Source organism: Barbus barbus (genome assembly GCF_936440315.1).
Source record: "Barbus barbus genome assembly, chromosome: 27".
In the NCBI taxonomy this organism is placed as follows: domain Eukaryota; kingdom Metazoa; phylum Chordata; class Actinopteri; order Cypriniformes; family Cyprinidae; genus Barbus; species Barbus barbus.
Genome location: NC_136755.1, coordinates 26,522,242 through 26,538,498, shown reverse-complemented (window position 1 = coordinate 26,538,498; position 16,257 = coordinate 26,522,242). Strand labels below are relative to the sequence as shown.

Genomic DNA, 16,257 nt, shown 5'->3' with positions numbered 1-16,257 from the left:
GATTCATTACAACACAACTGAAGTAGTTCAAGCCTTTTATTGTTTTAATATTGATGATTTTGGCATACAGCTCATGAAAACCCAAAATTCCTATCTCAAATTTAGCATATTTCATCCGACCAATAAAAGAAAAGTGTTTTTAATACAAAAAAAGTCAACCTTCAAATAATTATGTTCAGTTATGCACTCAATACTTGGTCGGGAATCCTTTTGCAGAAATGGCTGCTTCAATGCGGCGTGGCATGGAGGCAATCAGCCTGTGGCACTGCTGAGGTGTTATGGAGGCCCAGGATGCTTCGATAGCGGCCTTAAGCTCATCCAGAGTGTTGGGTCTTGCGTCTCTCAACTTTCTCTTCACAATATCCCACAGATTCTCTATGGGGTTCAGGTCAGGAGAGTTGGCAGGCCAATTGAGCACAGTAATACCATGGTCAGTAAACCATTTACCAGTGGTTTTGGCACTGTGAGCAGGTGCCAGGTCGTGCTGAAAAATGAAATCTTCATCTCCATAAAGCTTTTCAGCAGATGGAAGCATGAAGTGCTCCAAAATCTCCTGATAGCTAGCTGCATTGACCCTGCCCTTGATAAAACACAGTGGACCAACACCAGCATCACTGACTGTGGGTACTTGACACTGGACTTCAGGCATTTTGGCATTTCCCTCTCCCCAGTCTTCCTCCAGACTCTGGCACCTTGATTTCCGAATGACATGCAAAATTTGCTTTCATCCGAAAAAAGTACTTTGGACCACTGAGCAACAGTCCAGTGCTGCTTCTCTGTAGCCCAGGTCAGGCGCTTCTGCCGCTGTTTCTGGTTCAAAAGTGGCTTGACCTGGGGAATGCGGCACCTGTAGCCCATTTCCTGCACACGCCTGTACACGGTGGCTCTGGATGTTTCTACTCCAGACTCAGTCCACTGCTTCCGCAGGTCCCCCAAGGTCTGGAATCGGTCCTTCTCCACAATCTTCCTCAGGGTCCGGTCACCTCTTCTCGTTGTGCTGCGTTTTCTGCCACACTTTTTCCTTCCCACAGACTTCCCACTGAGGTGCCTTGATACAGCACTCTGGGAACAGCCTATTCGTTCAGAAATTTCTTTCTGTGTCTCACCCTCTTGCTTGAGGGTGTCAATGATGGCCTTCTGGACAGCAGTCAGGTCGGCAGTCTTACCCATGATTGCGGTTTTGAGTAATGAACCAGGCTGGGAGTTTTTAAAAGCCTCAGGAATCTTTTGCAGGTGTTTAGAGTTAATTAGTTGATTCAGATGATTAGGTTAATAGCTCGTTTAGAGAACCTTTTCATGATATGCTAATTTTTTGAGATAGGAATTTTGGGTTTTCATGAGCTGTATGCCAAAATCATCAATATTAAAACAATAAAAGGCTTGAACTACTTCAGTTGTGTTGTAATGAATCTAAAATATATGAAAGTCTAATGTTTATCAGTACATTACAGAAAATAATGAACTTTATCACAATATGCTAATTTTTTGAGAAGGACCTGTAGTGTGTCCTCCAAATATGTGTCGCTCCGCTAGAACTCCCCCTAGAGGTGCAGCGGCAGAAGCTAAAAAGCGCTCAGGAAACCAAAGAGACATATCTAAGAAAGGCCAAAGTTTGTTGGCGGGATAGCCCGGACAAGTCGTCAGAATGCTCCCCGCTGAGTACCATCACACAAACCACTGCTACCTGTCAATCAAGTCAAACTTGGTTCTGATAGGCCAGAGGGGAAGGAGGTGGGGCAAACGGAAGGTGATTCGACCGTCTGCTCAACACGTGCTCCCAAGAAAGTCTGCCAATCAGAGAATGGTAATAGCCAATCAGCCGCTCCCGCTAAGAACCAGGATGCAGTCAAGAGGCGTCTAAGACTGCGAAGAACCCAGAAACTGGAGGAGGATCAAAGCAAATCCAGCTCATCAACAGGTGGATTATCTGCTGATGAGAGCAAACTGGCCCCAGCCGGCCCTGCCAAGGGTCAGGGTGCTGCTGAGAAGGCCCTCCGAGATGCCAGCCGTGTGCTGGAAAAGGCATCGTGGAGGAACCCGCGGGAACCTGGGACCGAGGCAGTCGGTAAAGTCGGGAGAAGGATGGCTGTTATTGACATTCAGGAAGCCATGACTCTTTGACCTGAAGAGGAAGTGCAGCACGTTGTGTTGGGGTTAGAGACATGAACATGGCAATAGACTCATGTTTACAGAGGATTTTCCCTCTTGGGTTTAGATGGGAAAACAGCTCAGATGAGGCCTGCAGTAATGTAGAAAACAGCAAAATTCCTAATCCAAATATTAAGGGATTATGTTATGAAAACCTGTCTTGTTATAAACTATAAGAAAACATCCAAAAATACACAATTAAGTGTTTATTTTATTTATTCAGTTTTATTTGTGACTGTAGATTTCATCTCTTTAAGGCTGTTTTATAAAAAAAAAAAAATCGAATGTACTGAGCTAGAATGTTCAGATTTTGGTAATGGAAATGTATGCATATTAGTGCATTTTCAATTAAATAATGCGCCATTTACTTATTTAAAGACATTAAAGAAAAATGTACAAAATGTAATTTCTTTAAGTACTGGGGAACGGTGATTATATCTGTTAGTTACCCTATTCACATGTGGTATCTTGCCTTAAAACATTATTTAGGTTTAAAAGAAAGATGGAGTAGAGCAAATCGGTCAATTGTGAAGTTTTTAATCATTAAACACACTTATTTCCAGTGAAACTCTGGAAGGAGTTCTTGCTACAATGCTACAATAATATAAATGTTTTTGTTGTTGCAAACTAGATAAAGATAGAATGTCCACATTGACAGTCTAAGAACAGAATTTGTAAATACTGTTCACGGCAGCCAATAAAAATATAAATGATCACGGTTTATTTTCCTTTTTTACATAAATCAATGAAATGTTGCTGTGTCTGACACATTCAGAGTTTAAGATCGCCCTTCTCTTTGGAGAGCAAAATTACTATAGTGCAAAATGACTAAAATGACTTTCACACTATAGTGCTTGTGCTAAAATGCCACTCTAAAAAAAAAACACTGGAAAAGAACACTAGCTGGTGATTGGTGTGATGTATTATGGGATAGAGTATGGTTTACAGTTTATTAAACATCTATCTATCTGGCTAAGAACCCCATTTTTGACCCCTGATATAGAGACGCTACAGTTTTTTTGTTGTATGTTAAAGTAACAGGCAACAAATGCAAAAGCATTCTGTCCACAATTCTGTTGTAAGCTGTAATTTAATATTTCTATAATGAAATATTCATATCTGAATCACCTTTATATTCTTACATCTCCCCTTTTGAGCTCCAAGCACTTCACCTCCTTGTCAATCCTTTAGATCTGCATCTGTGCCGACCCATCAGTTGTCCTCTGCTGGACTTTGCCCTGTGCTAAAGTTAGTGTGACCTCCAGTGAGACCCCTTACAAAGGTAGAAGATGGAAATAGATCCTGAGACGAAGCAGTTACTTCCTGCACGATTTTATTGTCTGATGTTTATTGCTGTGTGACTCGGTTGTTGATATGTTTAACTGTGCATAAAGATGGGATTTAGGGCGTTTGGAAAGTTCGTGTTTGTGAGATTTCGTGTGTGTCCGATGTCGGTGAAAGTACTCTGCGGTGAGACATCCAGATGAGACTTGAAAAGTAAGACAGGAGGAAGAAGGGAAGGGAGAGAAAGCAGGGGTCTTCAGAGACACACCGTGCACACAGGGTATCTGGCATGTTAAGCCTCAAAGAACAAGACGGTCAGACAGAAAGAACTAAAACAAAACAAAACAAAAAAACGCCAGAGAGGTCTTGCATGCTATTGTTAACACAATAATCTTTTAAGGTAGGAAAAGTTCTTTTTAATTGAGTTTCCTCTGCGAGATTAACATTAATACTTTGACATTTAGTTCATTCTTGTGTTTAAAAATATTAGTACAATTTGTACAATTCTATTCTACCTTCTATTTGGTTTCCTTCAATAAAATTTGTCTGTCTGTTTATCCAGCCGTCCATTGTATCTATCAGTCTGTCTGTCTATCTTTCTGTCTACTGTATCCATCCTTCCATCCATCCATCCATCCATCCACCTGTCGTTCGATCGTTATTTCTATCTATCTGTCTGTCTGTAATTCTATCTACTCTATCCATCCATCCACCTGTCATTCTATCATTCTTTCTATCTATCTGTCTGTCTGTCTTTCTATCCACTGTCTCCATCCATCCATCCATCTATGGTTTTGGGTGTCTTGAACCAGGTACAGTAAATGTTTTCTAATTTGCATTTCAATTTAGTTATAAGACTGGATGTCTTAAACTCAGTATAGGTTTTGTAATGTTTGAGTTCAATTATGACTTCTGCTTATTTTGTCTTAAAGTAGAAAAAAACCCTCTAAAACCAGAATGGATTTTTGTAATTGTTTGTTTGTTCTTTTGTAAATGTGGGGTTTAAATCAAGTAAAAAAAAACTACTAAAAAATTGAAATAGTTAAAGGGATAGTTCACCCAAAAATGACAATCGTCATCATTTACTTGGCCTCATGTTGTTCCAAACCTGCATGAAATTGTTCCAATTAAGGCCAATTCTTTAATTCTGAATGTTTCACAGCCCTGGAGCAAGTACACTCTGCTCACATTCTCTTAATTTTTCAACTTTTCAAAACGGAAAATTGTTTATTCAGTCATTTGACCCACCACTTCATATAGCGAACACTCACTATAGACACATATGTTGTGGCTAGCACTCACCCATCAGCAACCTGTGGTCAGCTCAGCCTGGCCTAGAAAGACTAAAGCCATGGAGACAAGAGGGAGAGAGTGAAGGAATGGGAGTGAGAGAAAAAGAAAGAGACGAAGAGAAAGAGTGACAAAAATATCCAGGAAAGTTGCTCTATAATTGGCACAGTGTGTCAGAGCCCTATTTTATGTGCATGAGCAGGGCAGGGCAGCCATCTCGTCCCCACTGAAACCCAACACTTACATGAGCAGTTCCTCGTCCCTCCCACCTCCCAGCAGAGGAGAGCAGACTCCACAACACTCTGCTCCTCACGGCAGGATTACTGTGTGTGTGTGTGTGTCATCACACCTGTGTGTGACCTTACCTGGAGCTTTATTTCAAGGAGGATGCTGCTTTGATCCTTCAGGTGTCTGTGAGGTGTGTTTGTGGAGGACGGAGTGACATCACAGGTAAGAGTGAGGTTTATCATTCATATCCCATCAGTACACATGTCTCTATTATAGTGTTTAATTGTTGGTATTTTACGCTAGAATTTTTAGCCATCATTTCTTGATGGCTCAGTCTGGTCTTCAACTAGTGCTTTCTTTGTTCTTCTACTTTTTTTGGAGAACTGTAGAAGAACGAAAGGCTGTTTTTTACATTTCCGAAGGGGAAGAGTGAAGCTTTCTGGTTTATTCATCTGCAGGTTGCTCCCATGCTGGTCGTTTAGCAGAGATTTGGAGTTTGGCCAGAAGCCGGGCCTGGAGTGTTAGTGGAGATAGAGGCACTGAAAGGTTTCAGAGCCTCAAAACTACAAATGTACCTGAAAATTATAAAAAAAAAATAAAAACTGACTTTTGATGGTTGTGAAAATTGCAAATTAATCAATAATGAAATGACAGAGGTAAGTAGGTCGGTCAATTGGGTTGGTGACCAAAATATTGTAGGTTAAAGAGCTGATAAATACAAAATAGTATGTTATACTGTACATTTAATAACTAAAAGGTGGTTGAAGAAAATCAGGTTATAGAGCTGGTAACCAAAAGACTACAAGTTATTGAGATGGTAAAACAAAAACAGTACTGTATGTTATAATTTATGTCTTGTAACTAAAAGTTGTAAGTTTGCTGATGAAGAGAATTCAGGTCACCTGGTGAACAATATATTGTTGGTTATAGAGCTGGTAAGCCTGAAAAATAGTATGTTATACTGTGCATCTAGTAAATAAAAGGCTGTAAATTGGCCGATGAAAAGAAGGCAGGTCATAAAGCTGGAAACCGGTAATACAGCAGGTAAACCAAATATAGTATGTTATGCTGTATTTCTAGCAACTAAAATGTTGTGAGTTGGTCAATGAATAGAATTCAGGTTATAGGCCTGGTAACCAAATGATTGTAGCTGCAGGGAAGGTAAACAAAATGTTTTAGAGCTGGTAATCGAAAGGTTATAGGACGAGGGAATGGTTATCCAAAGGTTGTAGGACTGGTATTGTGAGTAAACGATTGTAGGTTGTCAGGCAAGTAAATAAAGGAAGGTAGTTCAAAAGGCTGGTAACCAAATGATTACAGATTGGTGAAAGTCTGAAGATTGAAGAACATTTAAGAACCCAACCCAAAGAAACTTTTCCACAATAAAGAACCTTTTGTGGAATGGAAAGGTTCCATGGATGTTAAAGTTTCATCATGGAGCCATAGATGCCAATTAAGAGCCTTTATTTTTAGACTGTAGGGCTGGTAAACAGACCGCTGTTTGTGACCATGATCTTTGTGCCTAAAGGTTTTAACTTAAGCCCATGGTATACTTCGGCCATAATTTTCATCATCAGGAGGGTCTGTGGACACTTTACGCATACAGGCTAATTTTTGTGTCTTCATGGACTAGGTTAGAATATAATTTCTTCTGGAAGAGTGTAAACAAAGCAACTGTACTGTGCATGTGTCGAACTCGTCTATCTATGCTCATCCGCGGTTGAATATACTTTGAAAGCTGTGCAGACACAAATGAGCGCAAGACGGAGTGGAACCCAGAAAAACAAGTATACCCAGGTCTTTAACCCCAGGTTCTTTCTGGACATTGACCATATAACGTGTACTGTAAAATGTGTTTTAACCAACATCTATAGCAGTGAACAGAAGGGCTAAAATGGGTGTCCACTCCCACAAACATTTCATTTTAGTTATGAAAAGAATTTTGTTCTTTTAATCTCTTCTTAACCAAGTGCAGGTCCATTAGTTTTAGAAAGCAGCAGGTAATTTAGGTTAATAGCTTGACCAGAGGGCTGGTAAAACAATGTGCCCTTTAATACTTTCGACTGCTAAACTGACTGTAAGAAAACAGAAGCCTTTTTCAACAACATTTTATGTCCACAGAGATACCAGCCAACATACCAGCTCATATACCACATCTGAATTAAAGGAGGTTACAGATGGCTGTTTCTATACACAAAACAAAAATGAATCTGCAAATATGTAAATGCTCTGGTTAGACTTTGGGAAAGTAGTTAAATGAATGCCGGATACTTTCACAGGATCAAAGAAACATAAGAAGACCTGTTCTGTTCAGAGGGTTCAAAGAGCTCATCGTGTTGATATATACTGTGGGCTTTTAAGACCAAAAGCAATGAGCAAGCAGGGATTTCTCGGTCATATGATAATGCAAACCTTCATGAAAAAAGGAGGGAGAGAAAGGAGTTATGGAAAGCAACAAAGAAAAGACTCTGAATTGTGTGCGAGTCAGGCCGGCAGTTTACGTTTTCCTATTGGCCTGACAGATCCAAAAATGGGCAGATTTCCACTTCTAAATGCATCAATTAGGTATAACATTTACATTTATGCATTTAGCAGACGACTTACATTGCATTCAAGTTACAGTTTGTACATTTTATCAGCTCTTGCTTTCCCTGGGAATCGAACCCATGATCTTGGCGTTGCTAGCACCATGCTTGTATAAGGAGGACTTTTAACTCACTAACTGAATCAATGCCATTTTTACAAGGCATCAGAGTTCCAGTTCACTCTATTGTCTTTGATGAAGGTTTTGCAAAAAGGATGGTAATTTTATGCACCTGAACGTTAGACAGCTTAGATGAAACTGCCTGTAAGGATGAGATGCCACATCATCAAGGCTCTGCAAACCATAATTCAGTCCTTCCCAATGTTGCTCCCTCGTTCTCTGATGATAGTGTGCTCCCTGGGGCATACTATACACCACTAAATCAGAAGAACACCCTATTTATAGAGAAACATTAGTTCAGCTTAGCCAGAGGAGTGTGGTTAGTCACCAGTGGTGGAATGTATAGTTAAGTGAGTGGGTAAATAAATTACGGTTGGACTTAAAACTTTCTCATATTTTTCTTTCTTTTACCCCTCCTTATTTACTCTGGTTTTCTGATGGAGACCTATAATATTTCATTATGTTATTTACAGTATAATATTATGTATTTTTCATAAATACTGTATTTCTCCTCATGTGCATGCTACAACTTTTGCTAATGTATATGTCTATCAGAAAACAAGCATTATTTCTTCACCATGCACTTAACAATATACCTGGTAGTTTGGAGCAATTACATTTCCAGAGGTGTCCATAACACATATGGATAAAAAGATGAATCTCAAACAGCTCACATTTCATACCAAAAATAAGATTAAAATTATATTATATATGAATATGTGTGTGTGTGTGTGTGTGTGTGTGTGCATTGTAACATAGTTTTCAAGATAATTAAATATATTTCCTCTGCAGACATTAACAACATTTATTATTATTATTATATAAGTCATTTTTAACACATTTTACTTTTGTTACCTATAATAGTACCAATAGATGAAAATGATTAGAAATGTATAATTAATGTATCTTAAAAATCTTGAATTCATTTTAAAAATAATTGTATTTAAGATTGTAGTATATTAAAAAAAAGTGATTTTATATTATTTAAAGTATTGTCGAGAGTGGTGTGTTTAAAGGTAATGAAAAACAATGACTTAGCCTGAAGCTTAATATGGTAAATAGTCCTGTATTCAATTACATACTGTATTTATGAGCATGGATCATCTTGCTATCAGCTCAAACTGAAACGGGAGCTTGGAAAGTACTAATCAGGATTAATGTGGGCTGCACCGGCAGTACATCAGTTAGTGCAGAGCTAACATGAATCATACACTCCACTTCTGTTTGCAATCGTTCAATATAACTCAGCACAGAGTCCAAATGACTGATCACCTCACATTTGTTCTCATGTCTCCACAGGAGCAGCAAGTTGATGATCATCACACTTTAGCGGGATTATTAGCAAACAACAGCAGAGGAGGAGATGAAGTTTCGATTTGGGCTCAGGATCTCTTTGGTCCTGACCATACTGGCTCTGACTCTGTATGGAGGTGGTGTTGAAGGACAAAGGGCAGGTGAGGTCACATACTAGCCTAAATATACAGTTTTCATGACCCCCAACCACATCTCTGTTAAACTTTAGCTTGGTGGTTCTAATTTTGACTTTCAGTGAGTCTGTTGTAATGTGTGCAGACTGAGGTTTTGAACCTGACATACTAGTAGCTTTGAGTTCTTTGCAAAATTCAACCCATGTATTATCCTATCGGACCATGGCGGAAACACAAGCCTCATAAATCTGTGGCTAAACTGTATACACACAGTTTGTAAAATTTATTATGTCCTTTCTCCCAGGTTGCAAGAATGTCCACTATGATCTGGTATTCATCTTGGACACCTCTTCCAGTGTGGGCAAGGAAAACTTTGAGAAGATCCGGCAGTGGGTGGCAAACTTGGTGGAATCTTTTGACGTAGGTGCGGAGAAGACGCGTGTGGCCGTGGTTCGCTACAGCGACCGTCCCACCACCGAATTCAACCTCGGCAGGTACAAAACCCTTGAGGAGGTCAAGCGTGCTGCTGGGAACATCCGCTACCTGGGTGGGAACACCAAAACTGGAGATGCCATCAGCTTTACCACCAACAACATCTTCACAGAAAGGGCAGGGTCAAGGCCTGCCAGTAAGGGCATTCAAAAAGTGGCAATCTTACTAACAGATGGCAGAAGTCAGGATTTCGTTTTAGAGCCATCAATTGCTGCAGCGGCTGCTGGAATCAGGTTGTTCGCCGTAGGGATTGGGGAAGCTCTGAGAGAGGAGCTGGAGGAGATTGCGGCAGAGCCCAAACGTGCTCATGTGTTCCATGTGACGGACTTTGACGCCATTGACAAGATCAGGGACAGGTTGAGGAGGAGACTCTGCGAGAGTGAGTATTGATGAGTCTGATTTTGCACCATGTACATTCTTAAAAAAAAAAAAAAAAAGACGTTTTCACAGCGATGCCATTGAACAGGTGTCCAAACCTGTTCCTGGAGAGCCACTGACCTGCAGAGTTTAGCTCCAGCCTTAAAAGAACACACCTGTACCAGCTAATTAAGGTCTTCAGACTCACTAGAAACTTCCAGGCAAGTGTTGGTTGAAGCTAAACTCTGCAAGACGTTGGACTTCAAGAACTAGGATTGGACACCCCTGCCATAGAACAAGCCTGGAAAATTCTGGTCCTTGAGATCCATTTTAGCTCCAACCCTGGTCAAACTCCCGTTCCTATAGCTTTCTTGTAAACCTGAAGACTTTGATTACCTGGTTCAGGTGTGTTTTATTACGGCTAGAGTTAAGCTCTTCAGGAAAGTGGGCCAAAGTTGCCCATCCTAACTTGGAAGAACTATTTTGGATTCTCCAAAGAACCTTTCAGTGAACAGTTCTTAAAAGAACCATTTATTAGTGTGAAGAACATTTTGATAAGCTAAAGAACCTTTTTCCACTACAAAGAACCTTTTGTGCAGTAGAAAGGTTCTTTATCAGGGGTGTCCAAACCTGTTCCTCGAGGGCCACTGACCTGCAGAGTTTAACTTCAACCCAAATTAAACAACTGAACCAGCTAATCAAGGTCTTCAGACTTGCTAGAAGCTTCCAGGCAAGTGAGTTGGAGCTAAATTTGGCCCTCCAGGATCAGGACTAGTCACCCCTGTTCTTGACTGAACTGTAGATGCCAATAAAGAAACTTTAGAGAGGACTTTCTTTACACAGTCGGATATAAGTGGGAGTTGACATTACATGTAATTGACTTGACAGTTAACTAAAACATCAGTCATTTAATCTGCTTTTGTTGGCACACATTTCCATTCACAAGAAGGTCTGTTCTGTGCCATACAAGACTTGTTGGACAGGAACTGGAAGCTCTTTGGCCTGCACATTTTTGTGGTTTCTTGCCTCGGTGAGCTCTGAATAAAGAGGTGTAGTAAGTACAAGAGAGCTCAAGTACTTTTCCAAATCACATCTGCTCCACAGGCAAAGATAACCTAAAAGTGCATGTGGGATAGTCTTTGGAGGCCATTACAAACAACAAGCTTGCATTAGAACTATGAATATAGATTCAAAAATACATAAACCCAAACCGTTGAGGTATGTGGCCTGTATTGACCGTCCAAATGCAAATTATGTGTACGCATAGTATGATTTTAGTGCTGATGGATGCTTAGCACACAGACTTTGCATTCCTCACTAAAATTAGTGAGAGCAGGAGAACGCGACACCTGGAGCTCTTTAGTTTGAAATGGAAATCTGAGTCCGTAGTAGCACTAAGGCTATCCAGAACTCTTGTGTAGTAAAATTAATATTAAAACATGACACATTTTGTTGAAAGTGCACTCAATAATCATTGGTATTTGAAAAGGTTGTAACACAAGACTTTTCCGATGCCTTATTTAAGTCACACAACCTTGTGGGAAGATAGGGAACTACTTTGACTTGGCAGGGAGATGAAGAGATAAAAAGAGAAAGAGAAATAGATAAACTGATTCATTGTAAACCTGACTCTAACCACATACATGACTAAGTGTGCAGATCAACTTAACGATCTCACTGCCAGCTATTTGTTATCCCATCAGGGATTATCCTTTAAGCATTTAGAAAGGCTGAAACTGCATATCAGGTCCAGTTCTGTGATAACCAAGATCATCTGGCACTAGCGTTGGCGTCCAAGAACACTGGTGGCTAGAAAACATGGCAAGGAAACAAATAACAAGTTCCAAGTTATTTTTGCCATGAAAATTACAGTCCTAATGTTTCAAGTGGAACAGGGCTCCACAGTCCTGTTTTTACTTTTTAATCTTTGGCTTTAATTAGTTTTTTGTGAAGAGATCAAAAGCATTGCCTCTTTGAGGAGTGCAATTAGTATAATTTTAATTTGGCATACATATATATATATATATATATATATATATATATATATGTACAGTATGTATGTATGTACAGTTGAAGTCAAAAGTTTACATACACCTTGCAGAATCTGCAAAATGTTGATTATTTGACCAAGTAAGAGGGATCATACAAAATGCATGTTATTGTTTATTTAGTACTGACCTGAATAAGATATTTCACATAAAAGATGTTTACATGTAGTTCACAAGAGAAAATAATAGTTACATTTATGAAAATGACCCCGTTCAAAAGTTTACATACACTTGATTCTTAATACTGTGTTGTTACCTGAATGATCCTCAGCTTTTTTTTTTGTTTAGTGATAGTTGTTCATGAGTCCCTTGTTTATCCTGAACAGTTAAACAGCCTGCTGTTCTTCAGAAAAATCCTTCAGGTACCACAAATTCTTCAAAATCCTCAGTTGTCCTCAGTGTGCAAAGATGAATCTCAAAATCATACAGTCATTGTTGGAAAGGGTTCAAATACACAAAAATGCTGGAAAACCAAAGAATTTGTGGGACCTTAAGGATTTTTCTGAAGAACAGCAGGCATTTTAACTGTTCAGGACAAACAAGGGACTCATGAACAACTATCACTAAACAAAAAAACACAGCTTTGGATCGTTCAGGTAACAACACAGTATTAAGAATCATCATTCATTCATCAGTCAATTTTATAAATTCAACTTATTTTCTCTTGTGGACTACATGTAAACATCTTTTATGTGAAATATCTTATTCAGATCAGTACTAAATAAACAATAGCATGCATGTTATTTTGGTAAAATAATTAACATTTAGCAAATTCTGAAAGATGTATATAAACTTTTGACTTCAACTGTATATATGTTTGTGTGTATATATATATATATATATATATATATATATATACATATATTGTGACATACATGATTCAAATAAATGTTATTTTTATGCATTTAAATTGTATGTTTTTGTACAAAATTATTATTTTTTTAAATAATAAAGTTTTTGACCAGGATGTTACAGTAATGACAAAATGGCATAAAAAGTAATGCTATAATGCAAAAATTTACATTAAAGTCCTTATTGTTCTTTCACTGGGCCATTTTTATCATACTTGTAATGAATGAAAAGAGTGTGTGTTTGATTAGGTAGTTTCATCACTTAGTGTATCTGGGCTTTGGTTCAGGTCGGTGGTCCACCCATGGCCACAGCATGCCAGATCTGTAATCAGTGGTGGGACGCTGCTAAACAGAACAGCAGTTCACTGTAATAGTGTTGGGTGTGCTAATTTCCTCATGTTTGCTTTAGCATCTGTTGTTCCGGATTCCTAAATCTGGTTTTGATTAACTTAATGGGCATTTCAAACAGGAGAGAAAACATTTGGTTAAGCTCTTCCCCTTCTCGTGTCTCTGAGGATAGCTCACACACTTATATATTGCTGATATGCTCACTGAATATAAACCGAACAGACCACTCAGATCATTAGGATCGAGTCAGTTAGAAATACCAAGTGTTCACACAAAACAAGGGGGGTCTGCTTTTAGCTATTATGCGGCCCGCAGTTGGAACCAGCTTCCAGAAGAGATCAGATGTGCTAAAACATTAGCCACATTTAAATCCAGACTCAAAACTCATCTGTTTAGCTGTGCATTTGTTGAATGAGCACTGTGCTATATGTCCGAACTGACTGCAATGAATTTTACGTATAATCATTTTCTTCGAATTTATTTTAAATCAATTTCTATATCATTTTAAAATTCCTTGTTTTTATTATTTTTTATTTCCATGTTTTTATTGATTTTTAATGTCTATTTCACTTTCTTTTATGTAAAGCACTTTGAATTACCACTGTGTATGAAATGTGCTATATAAATAAACTTGCCTTGCCTTGCCTTGGAGGATTCGGATATGCTATCCACAAAGATGAATATTTTGTGTTGGACACAATAATGAAATGGGATTGTTTCTCTATACCTAGTGCATCCGAGAAAACTTGGATGTGAGGTGTTTCGGTTGGTGATGGCATTCTGAATGGTTTTAAATGTGTTACCATGTGGTTGCTATGGTGTTTTGTTTTCTTACTGCCTATTTGAGTACTTTAAGTTAGCGCAAAGATTCAGTCGGTTATAGTTTTACAAAGTCCTCTATCTGGCACAGCACTTTCTAAAATGCTGAATCATTCTCCAGCCTGAAATGTCAAGGTGATTAATTGTTGATTTCCTTGACCAGCCATTACCAGTTGGGCCCTTTTAAGCATGAATAATGTTTGATCTTTTAAAATAGTCTTTTATAAACTGACTAAAGTCTTAACAGGAAACAGTGCAAATTTTCTTGTGCGTTTGCATACATCGTTAACTAACAACATCTGGAAACACTTTGCAGGTGCATGATTTATATTAAGTTAAAGTCATTTTACCAACTGATTATGCTAGCATCTCTATGATTTTTATGTGATCCAATCATGATTTGATGTGCTTTAAGAAAATAAATGCAAAAGTCGTTGGAAAAACAATGTGGAAATGCAGGCTATGTTCTGTTCAGTCCATTGTTTTAGTTTCATGGCCACTCTCTAAATTACAGCCTTTATGCCACAGCTGAAGGAAGTTGCCCTCGATAGAGCTCAGTTAGAAGTATTTAGTAAGTATTTAGTTAGCAACCTACTTTTTGTGTTTTAGAAAAGTTGAGGGAACAACACTCCAACAAACAAGTTGGCTGTTGGATTTAGAATCTTATGAAAAATAACTGTCATGTTCACACTGCCCCAACAGACACCGACCAACTCTATATCTATAAGCATGTTCGGTCGGGTGAAAACAAACTCCAACCAACGCCAACAGGAGTAACACACTGATCCAACAAACTCCAGCAGACTAGTTTGTTGGCGTTTGTCTGTGCGGTGTGAATTGGCCTTTAGAATGATTTCTGAAGAATCATGTGACACTGAAGACTGAATTCATTTGTGGAAATTCTTACCCACTCAAACTTACTAGCCTGGGAAAGAAACAGAAGCTATTTGCCTTATTAGAATTTGTGTATCATATATCAAGGTAAAAATGAAAATAAAAATAAATACAGTTTATTAAATTGAACTGAATTGAATTTATACAGTTATTTTAAATTGACAAATTATTTCACAATATTACAGTTTTATTGTATTTTTGATTCAATAAACACAGCCTTGAGTATAAGAGACTGCTTTCAAAAGTGTTAAAAAATCTTAAGTATTCCAAATATTTGGTATTGTAAATTTGCCATCGATACATGGATATCCGCTGCACTGGTAACATAACTTGGCTCATATAATGGATACAACACAAATATAGACAGCCAGGTGCTCTTTTCTCCAACCTTTATTTATCCCTGGGTGGGTGGCTGAGCTCTTTATATTTTGGCGGTCAGGATGAAGTTTGGATCGGGCTGGGACTCGCTCAGGGGTGTGGGGGTTTGGGAGAGTCACGCTGAGGACACTGTATCGTACAGAGATGTCAAGTGACCCAGCCTCTGTAAAATGGAATTTGTAGCAAAGTTGAGGCCTCTTAAATGCTACAAAGCGCTTTTTATAGGAGCGATTAAAGAAAATTACAGGGTCTGATCGTACATGATTGTCAGGGACGCGATCAGCCGCTGTGTTTTGGGCGTATGCCTGCTTCATGCCAAGAGTGTGTGCATGTGTGGGAGAGTAAGAGAAGGATTTAAAATTTGAAAAAACAACAACAATAAAATAATTTAATCAATGGAATATTTCAGTTTTATAGTATGATTTTAGTGCATTATTCTTCTGGTGAAAAGCTTTTAGCCTTTTCAGGATGAAATGGGAACCTTGGAGTAGGTCTAATTGCTGTAACGTCATTTACACATCATTTACTTTAAATTTGAATGTCCCAAAATATTCATAACCAGTTTCCAATCTGAGACTAATCCCCACTCACTTGTTTTATTTTCAGGTTGGGCTGAGTTAATATAGGTTAGTTTAGCACTTTATAATTTGACACCTGAAAACCTAAAACCAAAGTTTGATCACTCTGCGTCATTGTGCCTGTCTAGAATAGTTTAGTCAAAAATAAAAATAGTTTTGTTTACTTGTCTTTATGTCCTTTCAAACATTTATGTATGTATGTATTATTTATTTATGTGGAAAGGCAAAAGTAGATTAGTTTCCACATTTTCAAAGTGCAGCAACAGTTCATGTCTGTCAAATTTCAAAAAGTATCATAAATGTACTTGTTGCTAATTTACTCATTTAAAACATAATGATAATTTTATGGCTCTTTTATGCTTTTTTTTTTTTTTAGCTTAACAGATGTAGATGATGTTATATGGAAGAGTT

General features: G+C 38.4%; 1 protein-coding gene across 1 annotated transcript in view; it reads left to right on the top strand.

The window, feature by feature from the left end:
- Positions 1 to 4,999: 4,999 nt before the first annotated feature.
- Positions 5,000 to 16,257, top strand: part of LOC306846981 (uncharacterized protein) — a gene marked incomplete at its 3' end in the record, with an annotated part of 65,285 nt that continues 54,027 nt past the window's right edge. Inside the window, exons 1-3 of the mRNA XM_079380714.1 lie at positions 5,000 to 5,172; positions 8,954 to 9,108; positions 9,386 to 9,952. Coding sequence (XP_079236840.1) covers positions 9,018 to 9,108; positions 9,386 to 9,952 — 658 coding nt within the window. The 5' untranslated portion in view covers positions 5,000 to 5,172; positions 8,954 to 9,017. The remainder of the gene's footprint in view (positions 5,173 to 8,953; positions 9,109 to 9,385; positions 9,953 to 16,257) is intronic.